Raw genomic sequence first — 15,784 nt, 5'->3', positions numbered from 1 at the left:
GGGTGAATACATGTCCCCAAAACACCTGCTTCTTTCCTTCCTCATCTCAATGCCTCCTCCGCCTTTCAATACCTTTGGCTTCTCAGTGGGCACCCCCTACCCCCGTCCCACATGCCTGGGAAACAGGAAGTGGAGGCAGAGGCATGGGAGGCTCTGGCAGGAGCACTTACCGGGACCGGGTGCCCGTCCAAGTCGGAGCTGATCTTCCTCAGGTTCAGCAGCTCCGCCTCGGGCAGGAAGCCAGCTTCAGCCCAGACCGCGTAAAGGATGGGAGCTGCATGGCCCTGCCGGGAGATGGACAGTGGGGTGAGGTCAGGTGGGGAGCGGTTCTACTTCGGGCTGTGCCTACCGCACACTGACCCCTGGGGCCCGGCCGAGCCGGCCAACTGCAGCATCCATTTGAGGGGAGGAAGCAAGTGAAGGCCAATTCTCCCCTTTCGGCCCTCTTCAGCCTCTTGGTTTTCAGCCCAAAGTTCCCACTGCCAAGGCCGGGCAGGCACTAAGACAGGTGCAGGGGGCACAGCTGTGAGGCTGGACGAAGCCAAAACCCCAGCAGGCAGCCGGCTGCCCTAATCCCTGGTTTGTGGCATGGGAACAACTTGGACAGACTTCTAAGCTCTAAAGCCTGCCCGAGAGACCAAACGCCACAGGGGCAGGCCTGAGCACAGGTGGATTTCAGGGATCTGTGGCTGTGATTCCACCCAGAAGGGGCGGGTCGGGGGGTCCCCATCCAAAACCCTGCTACAGCACACCACCACCCCTGAGGGGGACAAGCCGTGGCCTCGGGAGCGCCGGCACAATGCAGACAGAGCAGGCAGGGAGCCACAACCCAGACCGAGATGCCAGTCCTGCCTGTCAACACCCAGACTGGGCAGAACACACAACAGACGTTTCCATAGTCCCCTACTCCATTTCCTTGGGTTAAAGCGTTGTTCATGTACCTGGGCTCCATGGCAGAGCAACCCATCAATTCAGTCCTGTATTCCTTAGCCAGCTGGGTCAGCACAGAGCAGGACACTGAGGGAGAGGCCAGGACGAGCAGGGAGAAGGCACCTGGGAGAGGTGGGCCCAGCCAGGCCTCCTCAAAGACCACTCACCATTCCAGGGCCCGTGTGACCCTAGTCCCAGGCAAGGTGTGGCTGGCAGTGGGCAGCTGAGCTCTTACCTTGGAGAGCACAAAGCGGTCATTGTGCGGGTTCCGGGGGTCCTGGGACTTGTAGCGCATGGTGTGGAAAAAGAGGACAGCCATGATCTCTGCGGCACTGCAGCATGACGTGGGGTGGCTGTGGCCCAGGAGAGAAGACAGACGCATACATCATGGCCCTGCACTCCTGAGCTATCGTGCTCAGCTGTACAGGGACCTAAGGGTGCATGTCCCGAGGAGTCACACAGGCCTGGCTTATCAGACAGCCACGAGCTCTTGTTCCCTGGGAGGGTGACACATGGTCTCAAGAAGGCCACTCCTGGCAGTTTGGGGCCTGGGCCAGCTAGTGGGTGCTGGGGACTGTTGCACCTTTCCAGGGGCACCAGATCCTCAGAATCACGGCAACTGAAAATATCTGGGGTTGGACTTGAGTAAGAAGGAGGGGCCCAGGAGAGATCTAGCACAGAAGACTCAGCCCAAGGCTAGCACCGTGGCTGGGGGCAGCTGCTGTCGGGTAGAACCCAGTTCCCACCTAGTGGTCCCCAGGAGTCTAAGGACTCAGCAGCCAACGGGCGCCGGCATTCCTACGACTGACCCCACATCCTGACAGGACTGCCCGGACACTGCCCACTTGTGAAGGGCACCCTGCCCTCTCAGCACCCAGGGGTGCTGGGCCTCTGAGCCCATGGGGCAGGGAGGAACGGACTGAGGCTCATGGAGTTACCACAGACCTCCCAGCAGCCTCCACACACAGGGTGTGGTAGCCCGAAAAACTGGGCCTTGGGCTTTCCAATTGCATCACTGGGCTACTTGAAAGCTTTAGAAATGGGCAGTTTGAGAGCTGCTGTAGCAACTAGGAAACAGGCTTTTGTGTAGAATTTTCAAAGCAAGACACACAATCTCATCTTCTACAAGGCTACAATCATGTATTAATAAAAACCCCTTCTGCCTATGGACAAGGGCTGAGGAAGGGCTGACAAAGCAAGAACCTGCCTTCCAGCCTGGGAGTGGTGGGGCCACAGAGTCCCCTTGGCTTTTTAGACTTGTTTTAATCACTGAGCGGCTACTGAGCAATAGAAAGCGTAAACTTTCTATTGCTTCCTGCTTCCCAGCAGGAAGCGCTGCAGGTCCTGGTCAGCCCTGAAGCCCTCTGGTCCCAGGGTTTTGTTAAAAGTTCAGCCTCAGGGCACAGGCCTCCCGGGAGGACCCCTCCACATGCAGCTCAGCTCAGCCCTCTCACTGCTCCCAGAGGTCCTTCACACGAAGACAAGCCCCATGCCAAGCCCAACGGCACATGCACCATCTGGAGCTCACGCCGCCAGCCTCCCGCCCCCTCCAGTCAGCGCTCCCACCAGGTTAGGGGTGAGTCACGCTCAATGCAGACAAGTTAGTAGTAGAGAAATCCAGAAAACTGTCCATGCTGGTTTAGTACCAACATTCTCGCACACGATCATCTTATACTTAACTATTTCTATGAACTCCTGGTCATGGGAAAAGACACTACACCTGAAAGAGGGAGGTGAGGACATGGTAAACGAGAAACCTTTTCTGCCTGGCAGGGACCCTAATCCCACGCTCCCAGTGCCAGCTTCAACTGGAGGCCACCCCAGTCAGGCTGACCTCTCATCCTTCCCACCTCCAAGGGCAGCCCCGGCCCTGAGGGGTCCTGTTTCTAAAGCCATGGTCCCATTAGGAGGGATCCTTGGTGGGAGAAGGATGTGGGTGGACACTGGGCCAAACCGTTCCGGGGAAGAATAAGGACGGTAAGTGCAGGGCTCCACCTGCCCCGTCCACGTCGACACCCGGGGGTGACAGTCCCACTGGCCACCAGAAGGGGTTCCAGGGAGAAATGGTGTGGCACAGGCTCTTTCTGTGAGCGGCAGAGGCACACCCAGGCCCAGATAGAGTAGACGTGGAGAGAGGAAGGTCAGCTGCGAGGTGACCAAGGATGAGAAGTAGAACGTGCAGCTGATCTTAAGCCTTCCTTGCTAGGCCTGCAGCCTTTCATTCCCTCCAAAGGCTGCATCCAGCCTGCTGCGGCCACTCTCTTCACTTCTACCAAGTAAACACGCACAAAAGAAGAACACTTATGAGCCAGGTGTCCCCGCACTCCTCCCCAGAGCTTTTGGGGCTCTCCCTCGGCAGAGCGTCCTGGGTTGGGGAGGTGAGCTGTGCCACTTGGGCTTCCCGAGTTGAGCAAGTGCTTTGTCAACTCGGGGCTCAGCTTCTTCACTTGGGAGAGTGTCTGGGAGACACAGTGAGATAACGCACGCACAGTACCCCAGGTCTCTAGCAGCCGCGACCACTGACAACCCTCTCAGCACCTGCAGCTCTTATCTACAGGCAGGGATGGTGACACCACCCACTCCTGCTGGCCACAAGCAGGCAAGAGGGGAGAAATAAACCAAGGATTGAGACCGGGCTCTGCACACTGTAAAGTACTGAGCACACAGGAGACAGTTACTTTCAAGCTCAACTTACTAGATGGCCTTTGGGGCCAAAGGCATACATTTAAGCCCATGGCCTCCTCAGGGCCAGAGTTTTTCCTGCCATTCCAGACTGCCTGCACAACTGCAGGTGGACGCCCCATCCCGTGGTGCTGTGTGTGACAACTCTGGGTGAACACTGGCAAGAGATGGGGTGAGGAGCATGGTGGAGGGGCTACAGGGTACTTACTGTATACCCTGACTCTGTGATAAACATGGCTAACAAGCACACTTGACAGTTTCTTCAAAAAGAAAAAAAAAAAACAAAAACTAAGAAACCCTGCCTTGACCAAAACAGTCCACTTATAACCCCAATTAGTTCAACCTGTGACAGTGGTGTGGCAAGCTTAGAGCTAGGCCCAAAGAAAGTCTCTTAAAGCCCCCTCCAGGCTGGGGGCGGTGGCTCATGCCTGTAATCCCAGCACTTTGGGAGGTCAAGGCGGGCGGATCACCTGAGGTCAGGAGTTCAAGATCAGCCTGGCCAATATGGTAAAACCCCATCTCTACTAAAAATACCAAAAAATTAGCCAGGCGTGGTGGTGGACGCCTGTAATCCCAGCTACTCGGGAGGCTGAGGCAGGAGAATCACTTGAACCTGGGAGCCAGAGGTTTCAGTGAGCCAAGATTGCACCATTGCACTCCAGCCTGAGCAACAAGAGTAAAACTCCACCTCAAAAAAAAAAAAAAAAAAAAAAAGGCCCCTCTCCACTCCCCTCCAGGATAACATATATTCTTCCAGATGCCCCCTAGCCAGGAGAATCTGTCATCGCTTTAGTGCTCACTCCACCTGCTCACAGGCTTCTATGCAAGAAAAGGCCAGAGAGGCTCCCTCACCCTCCGGGTGGGCTCCTTCAAGAGATAATGGATGTCAGGTTCGGCACGGTGGCTCACACCTGTAATTCCAGCACTTTGGGAGGCCAAGGCAGGCAGATCACCTGAGGTCAGCGGCTCAAAGACCAGCCTTGCTAACATGGTGAAACCCCGTCTCTACTAAAAATACAAAAATTAGCCAGGCGTGGTGGCACATGCTTATAATCCCAGCTACTTGGGAGGCTGAGGCAGGAGAATAGCTTGAACCCGGGAGGCGTGGGTTGCAATGAGCCGAGATCATGCCACTGCACTCCAGCCTGGGCAACAGAGTGAGACTCTGTCTAAAAAAAAAATAATGATAATAATTTACCAAAACTGACTCAAGAAGAAATAGAGAACCTAAGTAATCTTTTAAGCATTAAAAATAAACCAGATCAGTAGCCGAAGATGCACATTCCTTAACTCCCAGCAACTTCACCAGTAGGAACATACAGTGAAATGTACACACATGTTCCACACATTCTACAGGAAACACAAACAGGCCGGGCACAGTGGCTCACACCTGTAATCCCAGTGCTCTGGGAAGCTGAGGTGGGTGGATCAACTGAGGTCAGGAGTTCGAGACCAGCCTGGCCAACATGGTGAAACCCTGTATCTACTACAAATACAAAAATTAGCTGGGCATTGGTGGCAGGCACCTGTAATCCCAGCTACTTGGGAAGCTGAGGCAGGAGAACCACATGAACCCAGGAGGCGGAGGTTGCAGTGAACCAAGATTGCACCATTGCACTCCAGTCTCGGTGACAGAGTGAGACTCCATCTCAGGAAAAAACAAAAAACAAAAAACAAAAAAACAAAGGAAACACAAACAGGGCTGCCCCACATTGTTTGCAATTGCAAGACCTGGAACTCACTTATACGTCTATCAATAGACGAGGTTAACTGGAATATATTAATATAATGGGATACAATACAGCAGTAAGAATGAGCTACACTTCACAAATCCGGTATCAATATTCTCTCCCAAATATAGTGTGAAAAAAGCACAGTGCAGAAGGATCTGTTTAACAAATAACACCATATTGATTTATGTACAAGTCTTTTTGTATATACTACAAGGAAAACAGGCCGGGCGCGGTGGCTCAAGCCTGTAATCCCAGCACTTTGGGAGGCCAAGGTGGGCGGATCACCTGAGGTCATGAGTTTGAGATCAGCTTGACCAACATGGAGAAACCCCATCTCTACTAAAAATACAAAATTAGCCGGGCATAGTGGCGCACGCCTGTAATCCCAGCTACTCAGGAGGCTGAGACAGGAGAATCGTTTGAACCCGGGAGGCGGAAGTTGAAGTGAGCCGAGATGGCACCACTGCACTCCAGCCTGCGACAACAAGAGCGAAACTCTGTCTCAAAAAAAAAAGAAAAAAAAAAAAAAAGGAAAGCAATAGAATGATAATGAACAAAAAATTCAGGGTATAGTTCTTTCTCAGGGGAAGGGAAGATGAGGAGGGAGGGACCCACTGTAGTTCCAAAAATCACTGTAATGTACTGGTTCTTAATCCTGGGAGTAGCCACACACAGGTTCATTATTTATGACAGGCGTATATCATTTATCTTCTTCTTTATGCATATACTTTTTTTTTTTTTTTAATATTCAGGTGGCTCACGCCTATAATCTCAGCACTTTGGGAGACCGAGACAGGTGGATCACCTGAGGTCAGGAGTTTGAGACCAGCTTGGCCAACAAGGTAAAACCCCGTCTCTACTAAAAATACAATAATTAGCTGGGCATGGTGGTGGGTGCCTGTAATCCTAGCTGCTCGGGAGACTGAGGCAGGAGAATCGCTTGAACCTGGGAGGCAGAGGTTGCAGTGAGCCGAGATCTCACCATTGCACTCCAGCCGGGGAGACAAGAGTGAAACTCAAAAGCCTCAAAAAAAAAAAAAAAAAAAAAAAAAAAATTTAGAAGAGGCCAGGGGCAGTGGCTCACCTGAGGCACCTGAGGTCAGGAGTTCAAGACCGGCCTGGCCGACATGGCAAAACCCCGCCTCTACTAAAAATACAAAAATTAGCTGGGTGTGGTGGTGCGGGCCAGTAGTCCCAGCTACTTTACACGGGAGGCTAAGGCAGGAGAATTGCTTGAACCTGGGAGGCAGAGGCTGCAGTGAGCCGAGATCACACCACTGCACTCCAGCCTGGGCAACAGACTCCACCTCAGAAAAAAAAAAAAAAAAAAAAAACTCAAGAGAGAATCCCAGGATGTCAGGGTGGAACTGAACATCAGAAGCAGTTCTTGCTCTTCCTGTGCCCTGAACTACCTGAGCTGGCTTCTGCCCGGAAAGAACCTCTGGCTCCAGACCTCAGGTTGTTTCTTCAGATCTCTGCCCCATGTCACCTCCTCCAAGAAGCCCTCCCTGACCACACTATCTAAAATAGCTCTTCTTCCCCTCACTCATGCTTGCCACCTGACATTAGGTGGTTATTGACTGTCTACCCTACTGCAATACAAGCTCCTTGAGGACAGAGCTTTGGGCCTTTCACTGTTGTATCCACAGGCTTGAACAGTACCAGGCACAAACTGAGTGCACAAATGAATACATGATGTATCCTAGTAACCTTGGGGCTGTAACCTCTCTGAGCCAGTTTCCTCACTATAAAACTGAGGTAAAAGAAGAATCTGACTGAATGATGTAGTGTGTATGTATAGAAGGTGGCACCGTGCATAGAAATTAGCAATTGCTCAGTAAATATTAGACTATGCTTCATTCGGAGGATGGGGCCGCTAAGGTCCACAGAAAGTAAGTGACTTGCCCAAAGTCACACAGCCTGCCAGCAGCAGAGCTAGGTTAAGAGCAAAATGCTAAGAAAAACTGATGAATGGATAAACAAAATGCACTGTGTCCACACAACGGAATATTCTGCCATAAAAAGAAATGAAGGGCTGGGCGTGGTGGCTCATGCCTGTTAATTCCAGCACTTTGAGAGGCCAAGGCAGGAAGATGACTTGAGCCCAGAATTTGAGACCAGGCTCAGCAACATACCCTGTCTCTACAAATAATTTTTCAAATTAGCTGTGTATGGTGGTGAGTGCCTCCCAGCTACTTAGGAGGCTGAGGTGGGAAGACTGCTCGATCCCGGGAGGTTGAGGCTGCAGTGTGCCATGACTGTGCCATTGCACTCCAGCTTGGGGACACAGTGGAGACCCTGCCCCGCCACCCCCCAAAAAAGGAACAAAGTACTGATTCATGTTACAACATGGATGACCCTCTAAAAATTATGCTAAGAGGCCAGACCCAAAAGAACTCATTCTGTATAATTGCATTTATATGAAATTTAACTCTAGAAGAGTTAAATTTAGAGACAGAAAATTAGATTAGCGGTTGCCCAGGACTGGGGGTGGAAATGGGGAGTGACAGCAAATGTCCAGAAGAGATCTTTTAGGAGATGTGGTAAATTTTTGTAGTAATCTCTGCAAATTCATTAAAATCACTTACAATGTTATGATACGCCAATTATACCTTAATCAAGCTGCTAGAAATTTGTTTTTATTTATTTATTTATTTGAGACAAGTTCTCACTCTGTCACCCAGGCTGGAGTGCAGTGGTGCAATCGTGGCTCACCGCAACCTCCGCCTCCCGGGTTCAAGCGATTCTCGTGCCTCAGCCTCCCCAGTAGCTGGGATTACAGGTACCTGCTACCATGCCCGACTCATTTTTTTTGTATTTTTTAGTAGAGATGGGCTTTCACCATGTTGGCCAGGCTGGTCTCGAACTCCTGACCTCAAATGATCCACCCACCTTGGCCTCCCAAAGTGCTGGGATTACAGGTATGAGCCATCACACCTGGCCTAAAAATTTGTTTTAAAAGAAAAGGGGCCTGCAGCGGTGGCTCACGCCTGTAATCCCAACACTTTGGGAGGCCAAGGCTGGCGGGAAGATCACCTGAGGTCAGGAATTCGAGACCGGCCTGGCCAACATGGTGAAAACGTCCCTACTGAAAATGCAAAATTTAGCTGGGTGGTAGTGGCATGCACCTGCAATCCCAGCTACTTGGGAGACTGAGGCAGAGAATCGCTTGAACCTGGGACGTGGAGGTTGCCGTGAGCCAAGATTGCTGCCCCACTGCATTCCAGCCTGGGTGACAGAGCGAGACTCTGCCAAACAAACAAATAAACGGAAGAAAAAGGTGCTAGGAGAGCTCAGCAGAGGAAGCTCTTTGGCGTCCACACTTCCCTTTCAGCTGTGTAGTCCTCGGAGATGCCACCCAGTGCACAAATGCAACTGACTTCGGAGCAACCCCCATCTGCAGGTGGGCTCACCCCAGCTCCCAGCACATCCTCTCTCCTCTACCTTGCCTCTCCATTCAGGGCAGGAACAGAGCCTGCCTGAGGACCCAGCTCTGTGCAGGTCCCTGACCTCTAGGAGTGTCCCCAGCACCCAGGGCAAACTGGTCTGTGGCAAGAAGGGAGTTCCTGATTTTGTGGAACTAGGTGACAGTGATAACAAGCCTGCCTCAAGAAACAATGAATGTTGAGGGGTCAGAGCCACAACAGGGGCCGGACATCAGTTAGAGTCCATACGAAGCCACGAGAAAGTCTCAGTCAGATCCTAACCAGGTGCTGTACTTCACTTCCAGTTTCTTAAAACACCGACCACCAGCCCTGCAGAGGAGAGGTCACTCGGGCAGAGAACCAAGCCACCCCAGGACGGCCAGTGTCTTCACAGAGTGGGGAAATGCTGCTGCTGGGGCAATCTCAACGGCCATGCTCTTGCCTCAGTCAGGGCCAGGATGGGTCCTGAGGCAGCCCAAAAACAGAAGCAGGCCCAGAGAGGCGGGGCCACATGGGGCCAGAGACCCCAGGAGGCCCTCAAGCCTTCAGCCAAAGCACCTCGGATGTCAGAGCTGGGTAAACTGGGATACAATCCCAGCCACTCCAAGGGCACAGAGAGCACCAAGATGTAAAATCAGCAACAGCGGGTGGTGGAACCCCGGAGCCCACTCACTCCATCCCCAGCCCTACTCCTGAGGCACCCAGTTTGAAACCACCTATCCATGAACCTCTCCTTTCAAGATGGAGAAAATGGCCTGTAATCCCAGTACTCTAGGGAAGCTGAGGCAGGTGGATCGCTTAAGCCCAGGAGTTTGAGACCAGCCTGGGCAAGATGGCAAAACCTCAACTCTGCAAAAAATACAAAAATTAGCCAAGGCATGGTGGCTCATGCCTGTGGTCCCAGCTACTTGTAAGACTAAGATGAGGGGATCATTTGAGCCCAGGAGGTGGAGGCTGCAGTGAGCAGAGATCACGCCACAGCATTCCAGCCTGGGCAACTGAGACCCTGAGATAGAAAGGTTTTTTTTGTTTTGTTTTGTTTTGTTTTTTTAAGAGCCAGGGTTTCGCTGTTGCCCAGGCTGGAGTGCAGAGCCATGATCATAGCTCACTGCAGCCTTGAACTCCTGGGCTCAAGTGATCCTCACACCTCAGCCTCCCAAGTAGCTGGGACTACAGGCACATGCACAGCTTTTTCTTTTTTTTGTAGAGATGAGATCTCACTATGTTGCCCAGTTTGGTCCTGAACTCCCAGGCTCAAGCAATCCACCCACCCTGGCCTCCCAAAGTGCTGTGATTACAGGCGTGAGCCACCGCACCTGGCCGGAAGGGCCTTTCTGACAAAGGCAAAGCCACTAGGAACAGAGCCAGGGTTAGACTCATCTCCCGTGTCCACCAGCCAGGACTGGCCAGACATTACCCTCCCCAAAGCTGTGGGTCAGAAACCCTGGGGGGACTTGTTGAAAGCACAGACCACCTTCCCTTTTGAATCAGGCCTGACTGTGATGGAGTCCTCAGATGACACTGTACTGTTTGGATAACACCACAGTCTGGCCCTGGTGAGTACTGAGAAATCTTTGCCACCGGCCTCAGCATCCAGGCCACTTCTGACAAGGCCATTGGGGTTTTGTTTTTTTAAAGCCAGGATGAGCTGGACCCTTGCCACAATTCCTTCAGCCCATGGAAGGAGATGACCCCAGAGAAGCTCTAGCCACTGTGGGCGCTGCCTCAACAAAGAGCCTTCTGTGAGGTCTGTCCCTTCACCTCCAGGCCCAACTCCTGACAGAGGCCAGCGTCCCTGCTTCCCGGGCCTGGTGAGGTTCACTGCACACGGGTCAGCGATGGCACAGGAAAGGGAAAGCTATCGAGAAACGAGCCTGGGTCCTCACTGACAAAATGTACGAATCCTGTCTCAGTAAGTGGCCAGCGAAAGACTGGACCAAAGCTAGACATGGTAGCACATGCCTGTGGTCCCAGCTACCCAGGAGGGTGAGGCAGGATTGCTATAGCCTAGGAGTTCAAGACTGCAGGGAGCCATGACTGTGCCTCTGTACTCCAGACCTGGTGGGTGACAGAGCAAGACCCTGTCTTAAAAAAAGAAAAAAAAAAAAAGAAAAAAGAAAAAAGGAAAAGGGGCCAATAATAATCCCAGCACTTTGGGAGGCCAAGGTGGGAGGATCACCTGAGGTCAGGAGTTCGAGACCAACCTCAACATGGAGAAACCCCGTCTCTACTAAAAATACAAAATTAGCCGGGTGTGGTGGTGCATGCCCGTAATCCCAGCTACTTGGGAGGCTGAGGCAGGAGAATTGCTTGAACCTGGGAGGCAGAGGTTGTGGTGAGCCAAGATTGCACCATTGCACTCCAGCCTGGGCAACCACAGTGAAACTCCGTCTCAAAAAAAAAAAAAGAAAAGAAAAAGGACTGGATCAAAATCCTGCGAGCTCCCCCAGAAAAGGGGACATTCTGACAAACTGTCACTTTGGCTGTGACTACAGCCCAGATTGGGCCAGCGCTTCCGGACTGAGCCTTCACTCTATGCCTCATTGCAGAGAGGGAACAGTAGACCAGAAACAGGACACTACCTGTGTCTCAAGTCTTCCTTGATTAGCTTTTGGGTGCAAACACACACATACTCTCGGCACACACCTTTCAAAATATGGGTTGCATAGCAATGTTATTTCCTTCTGAAAAATAAGTTTTCCCTACTTTTTTGCATATTTTAAACATATACATATACACACACAGTCACTGTATTTTACATATCCTTTTTTTCTTTTGCAAGTGGATACTTTTTGAGTTCAGTGAGCTTCCCCCTCCAAGACATTACAATGTAAATATGGTGTAACTCTCAGTCACCACAGTATGTTTCCGGAGGGGTAAAGGCAGTGAGGAAATCAGACTTTGCCTAACAAAGAACTAGGAAACCCACTTGACATTCCACTCTTTTGGAGCACCCTACATTTGTAAATCTTATTTCTCTCCAAGTGCCTTTCAAACTGACTAATATCCACCACGGCTGTACCTGGCCTTCCCTTTCACCTTTTTCACCATTCTCCAGCCTGGCACAGACCACTTGCCCAAGAGGCATTTTTTTTTTTTTTTTTTTTTTTTGAGAAGTTTCACTTTTGTTGCCCAGGCTGGAGTGCAATGGTGCAATCTCAGCTCACTGCAACCTCTGCCTCCCGAGTTCAAGTGATTCTCCTGCCTCAGCCTCCTGGGTAGCTGGGATTACAGGCGCCTGCCACCACGTCCAGCTAATTTTTTGTATTTTTAGTAGGGACAGGGTTTCACCATGTTGGCCAAGCTGCTCTGGATCTCCTGACCTTCAGGTGATCCACTCGCCTACGCCTCCCAAAGTGCTGGGATTACAGGGATGAGCCACTGCAGCTGGCCGAACCATTATTTATTTTTGGAGACAGAGTCTTGCTAATGTTACTCAGGCTGGTCTTGAACTCCTGGCCTCAAGCGAACCTCCTGCCTTGGCCTCCCAAAGCGCTGGCATTACAGCCATGTAACACCATGCCCAACTATTTTTCTTTTCTTGGCTTTTCTTTTTTTTGAGACACGGTCTCGCTGTTACCCATGCTGGAGCGTGTGGCACGTTCAAGGCTCACTACAGCCTCAACCTCCTGGGCTCAAGTGATCCTCTGCCTCAGCCTCCCATATAGCTGAGACTACAGGTACACATCACCACACCTAGCCAATTAAAAAAAAATGTTTGGCTGGGGGCAGTGGCTGACGCCCGTAATCCCAGCACTTCGGGGAGGCCAAGGTGGGTGGATCACCTGAGGTCAAGAGACCAGCCTGGCCAAGATGGTGAAATCCTGTCTCTACTAAAAATACAAAAATTAGCCGGTGCGGTGGCGGATGCCTGTAGTCCCCAGCTACTCAGGAGGGTAGGGCAGGAGAATCACTTGAACCCAGGAGGCAGAGGTTGCAGTGAGCCAAGATCGCGCCACTGCACTCTAGCCTGGGCGATAGAGCAAGACTCCATCTCAAAAAAAAAAAAAAAAAAAAAAAAAAAAATTTTTTTTTTAAGCTATGGGGTCTCATTATGTTGCCCAGGTTGGTCTGGAACTCCTGGGCTCAAGCAATTCTCCCACCTCGGCCTCCCGAAGTGCTATGATTACAGGCATGAACCACCATGCCCTGCCAAGAAGCATGAGCCCCAACCAGACAGTATGGAATGGCCACCAATTACCAGCTTGGGCAAGTAACTTAACACACTAGCCTCAGTGTCCTCATCTATAAAATGTGAATACAACACAATCTATCTCACAGGGTTATTCTCAGGATGCAACGAATGATGATGCTGTGTTATACCAGATACCTACTTGGCAGCTCAGGAACCCTGTAAACATCTGCATGTTTTATCTAGCCCTGAAAGATGCTCAGATGTGCAATACTACTTAGTTGGCTAATTGCTGCCTCTCTCCAGCTAGACCTCAGATCCCCTGAAACGGCCAAAGGTAGCAGGTCCAACAGTACCAAACAAGCAACACAAGGCCTGCAGAGCTACCGTGTGCCAGGCTGGCAAAGGGGGAGCTGAGAGTAAGCCAGGTCCCTGCCCAGACAGGGGATACCCCACATAAGTGGTAAGACTGATACAAACCCAGGAGAGCTAACAGGTCCAAAGTGTGCAAGGGAGTGGGTGGGGGAAGGGCTTTTGAAAGACATCTAATCCCTTCTGAGAACAGGGTGTCTTAAAGGCACAAAGGGTGAATGCGTATCCACCCAGAAAGGTTAACAGATTTACTTAATAATACATCCTGAATGAAACTGGCCAGAAGCCTGAATCTTGTCTGTCTGAAACATAGAGCTTGTTTGGGAAGGTCCCGGGAAATCATCCACCACGCAGCCCTCACAACCCTGTCATAAGCCTGGCGCACTGCTGGCACTGTGGCCTCAAAGCAGCCTCCAAGTAGAGCACTGGAGTCCTTGAAACCACCCAGCGTCGTAAGTGCCATTACTGTCCCCGCTTTACAGAGTGGGAAGCAGGCTCTGAAGTAATTCACTGGCTGACCCCCTCACCCACCCCACTGTACACCTCCAGCTGCATGCACGGTGGCCCTCATTAATTATCCCTGTCTCCGCTACAGAGGAGGCTCCTTGGGATCAGCAACTGCCTTTGTCCACCTTCTGGGCCAAAAGGGCTGGCCGGGGAAGGATCTTGGGGCATAAGCACGCCAGCTCCTGCCTCGGAGATATAGCACCTGGTGGCTGGCCCTGCCCCAGGACTTCACTCCCGGCGCTAGGGCCCTGGAACTCCGTCCTGCCGGCGCTCAGCCTTCTCAGTCTCCTTCCCCTCCGCCTCCTCCAGCCCCAGGTCAAATCTTAGACCTCCTTTTCACAATGGATGCCAGGGTTCTGCATCCACGTGCCACCGCCCTCCTCTCCTCTTCCCCCCATCAGCCGCGCCGCTGCCTGGAGTCTCGGCAGCCCCCTGCTCCAAACTCGGACCCAACCCAGGGGTGGCAGGAGACAGGGGTGGGGGAGCGTAGTCTGTGGTGGGGAGAAGGCCAGGCCCCCGAGTCTCCTGCAAGAGGAGTTAAAAACAGGCTCTCTAGAGTCGGACTGCTGGGCCTCAAATGCCGGATCTCCCTGTGTGTAACTTTGGGTAGCTGACTAACTCGGAGCCTCCGTTTCCTCATCTGGAAGGGGGAACACTCCCGGCGGCGCCCACACAGCCAGGTGGTGGAGAGGGTTAAGAGGGCCGCGTTCTCTAGAACAGCAATAATGGTGGCCTTCCCGGCATCGCCCTAGAGGAGACTTGGCGAGTTGCGAGCCCATCCCCAGCGCCACCATGCAGCTGCGCGGCCGGCGATCCGCGTGGGGAAGAGCCGGCCTGGGGCGCATGGAGGACCAGAGGCCCACGCGGCCGAACCCGGGCAGTAGGGCGAGTGCACTGCGCAGCGGAAGCCGCCTGCAGCCCGGGGCCCTGCGAGGCGCGCGTCTCCGCCCTCCGACGGCGCCCGGGCCACCTTCCTCGTCTAGGCAGCGCGCAGCGCGACCCAGAGCCCGCGGCGACTCTGGCCGCTGCAGATGCCCCCCGCCCCGCCTGAGCCGCGCCCCCGGCCGGCGCCGCGCACTCACCCAGAGCCCGCCGCCGTGGTGGCCTGGATGGAGCTGATGCGCAGGCGGTTGGCCGTGTCCTTCAGGGCCTGCAGCTTCTGCTGGTCAGGCTTGTGGTAGCCCTCCATGGTGCGGCGGGCGGGGACCGGGCGCACACGCGGACACACAGAAATAGCGGCTGCTCCCGCGGCGACAGGCGGCTGCCGAGGCCGAGCGCGGGGCGGAGGCACGTTAAGACGCCGGGCGGAACCGGGCGGGGAAGGGAGAGGCGGGGCAGGGGGAGGAGGCGGGGCTCGGATCACCCCAGGCCATCAGCCCCGCCCCTCCTGGGGCCGCCGCCTGCCCGCTCCCCTCCCCTAGGCGCTGGGCTGCTGCGGACTGCGAGGTTAGCAGTTAACCACACACACCAATAATAGTAACACAACGAACAACTCAAGGTTCGAGACTTGGCTCCTGACTGGAAGGCCTCTCAGTCTCCCTCCTCCACACAGTCCTCTGTGGAATTGTCACAGCTAATCCCATTTTAGAGATGGACAAACTGAGGCTTGGCAAGGGCAATCAAGGTCGCAAGGCTGGTGGGTGCCAGGCTTGGCCCCAGCCGACCAACCCCAGGCCCAAGAGACTGCAGGACTTAATTTTGAGGCGGAGTCTCGCTCTGTCACCCAGGCTGGAGTGCAATGGCGCAATCTCGGCTCACCACAACCTCCGCCTCCCGAGTTCAAGCAATTCTCCTGCCTCAGCCTTCCGAGTAGCTGGGATTACAAGAATGCGCCACCACGCCTGGCTAATTTTGTATTTTTAGTAGAGACGAGGTTTCTCCATATTGGTCAGGCTGGTCTCGAACTCCCGACCTCAGGTGATCCTCCCGCCTCGGCCTCACAAAGTGCTGGGGTTACAGGCATAAGCCACTGCACCAGGCCCTATTTTTTTTTTAATAATTAA

At 53.0% G+C, this 15,784-nt stretch overlaps 1 protein-coding gene across 2 annotated transcripts in view; it reads right to left on the bottom strand.

Annotated features, from left to right (window-relative positions):
- TKT (transketolase) overlaps positions 1–15,124 on the bottom strand; it is a 30,496-nt gene extending 15,372 nt beyond the window's left edge. The window contains exons 1-3 of one of the 2 annotated variants that reach the window (XM_055274375.2): positions 14,864–15,124; positions 1,166–1,283; positions 171–284 (exon numbers count right to left, since the gene is read on the bottom strand). In XM_055274375.2, the coding sequence (XP_055130350.1) occupies positions 171–284; positions 1,166–1,283; positions 14,864–14,970 (339 nt within the window). In that variant the 5' untranslated portion in view covers positions 14,971–15,124. The remainder of the gene's footprint in view (positions 1–170; positions 285–1,165; positions 1,284–14,863) is intronic. The other variant, XM_055274364.2, reaches the window with a different exon arrangement.
- Between the last annotated feature and the right edge of the window lie 660 nt (positions 15,125–15,784).

This window comes from Symphalangus syndactylus, chromosome 1 (genome assembly GCF_028878055.3).
Source record: "Symphalangus syndactylus isolate Jambi chromosome 1, NHGRI_mSymSyn1-v2.1_pri, whole genome shotgun sequence".
Lineage (NCBI taxonomy): Eukaryota > Metazoa > Chordata > Mammalia > Primates > Hylobatidae > Symphalangus > Symphalangus syndactylus.
The sequence above is the reverse complement of the archived record's forward strand: the minus strand, read 5'-3'. Positions and strand labels throughout refer to the sequence as shown.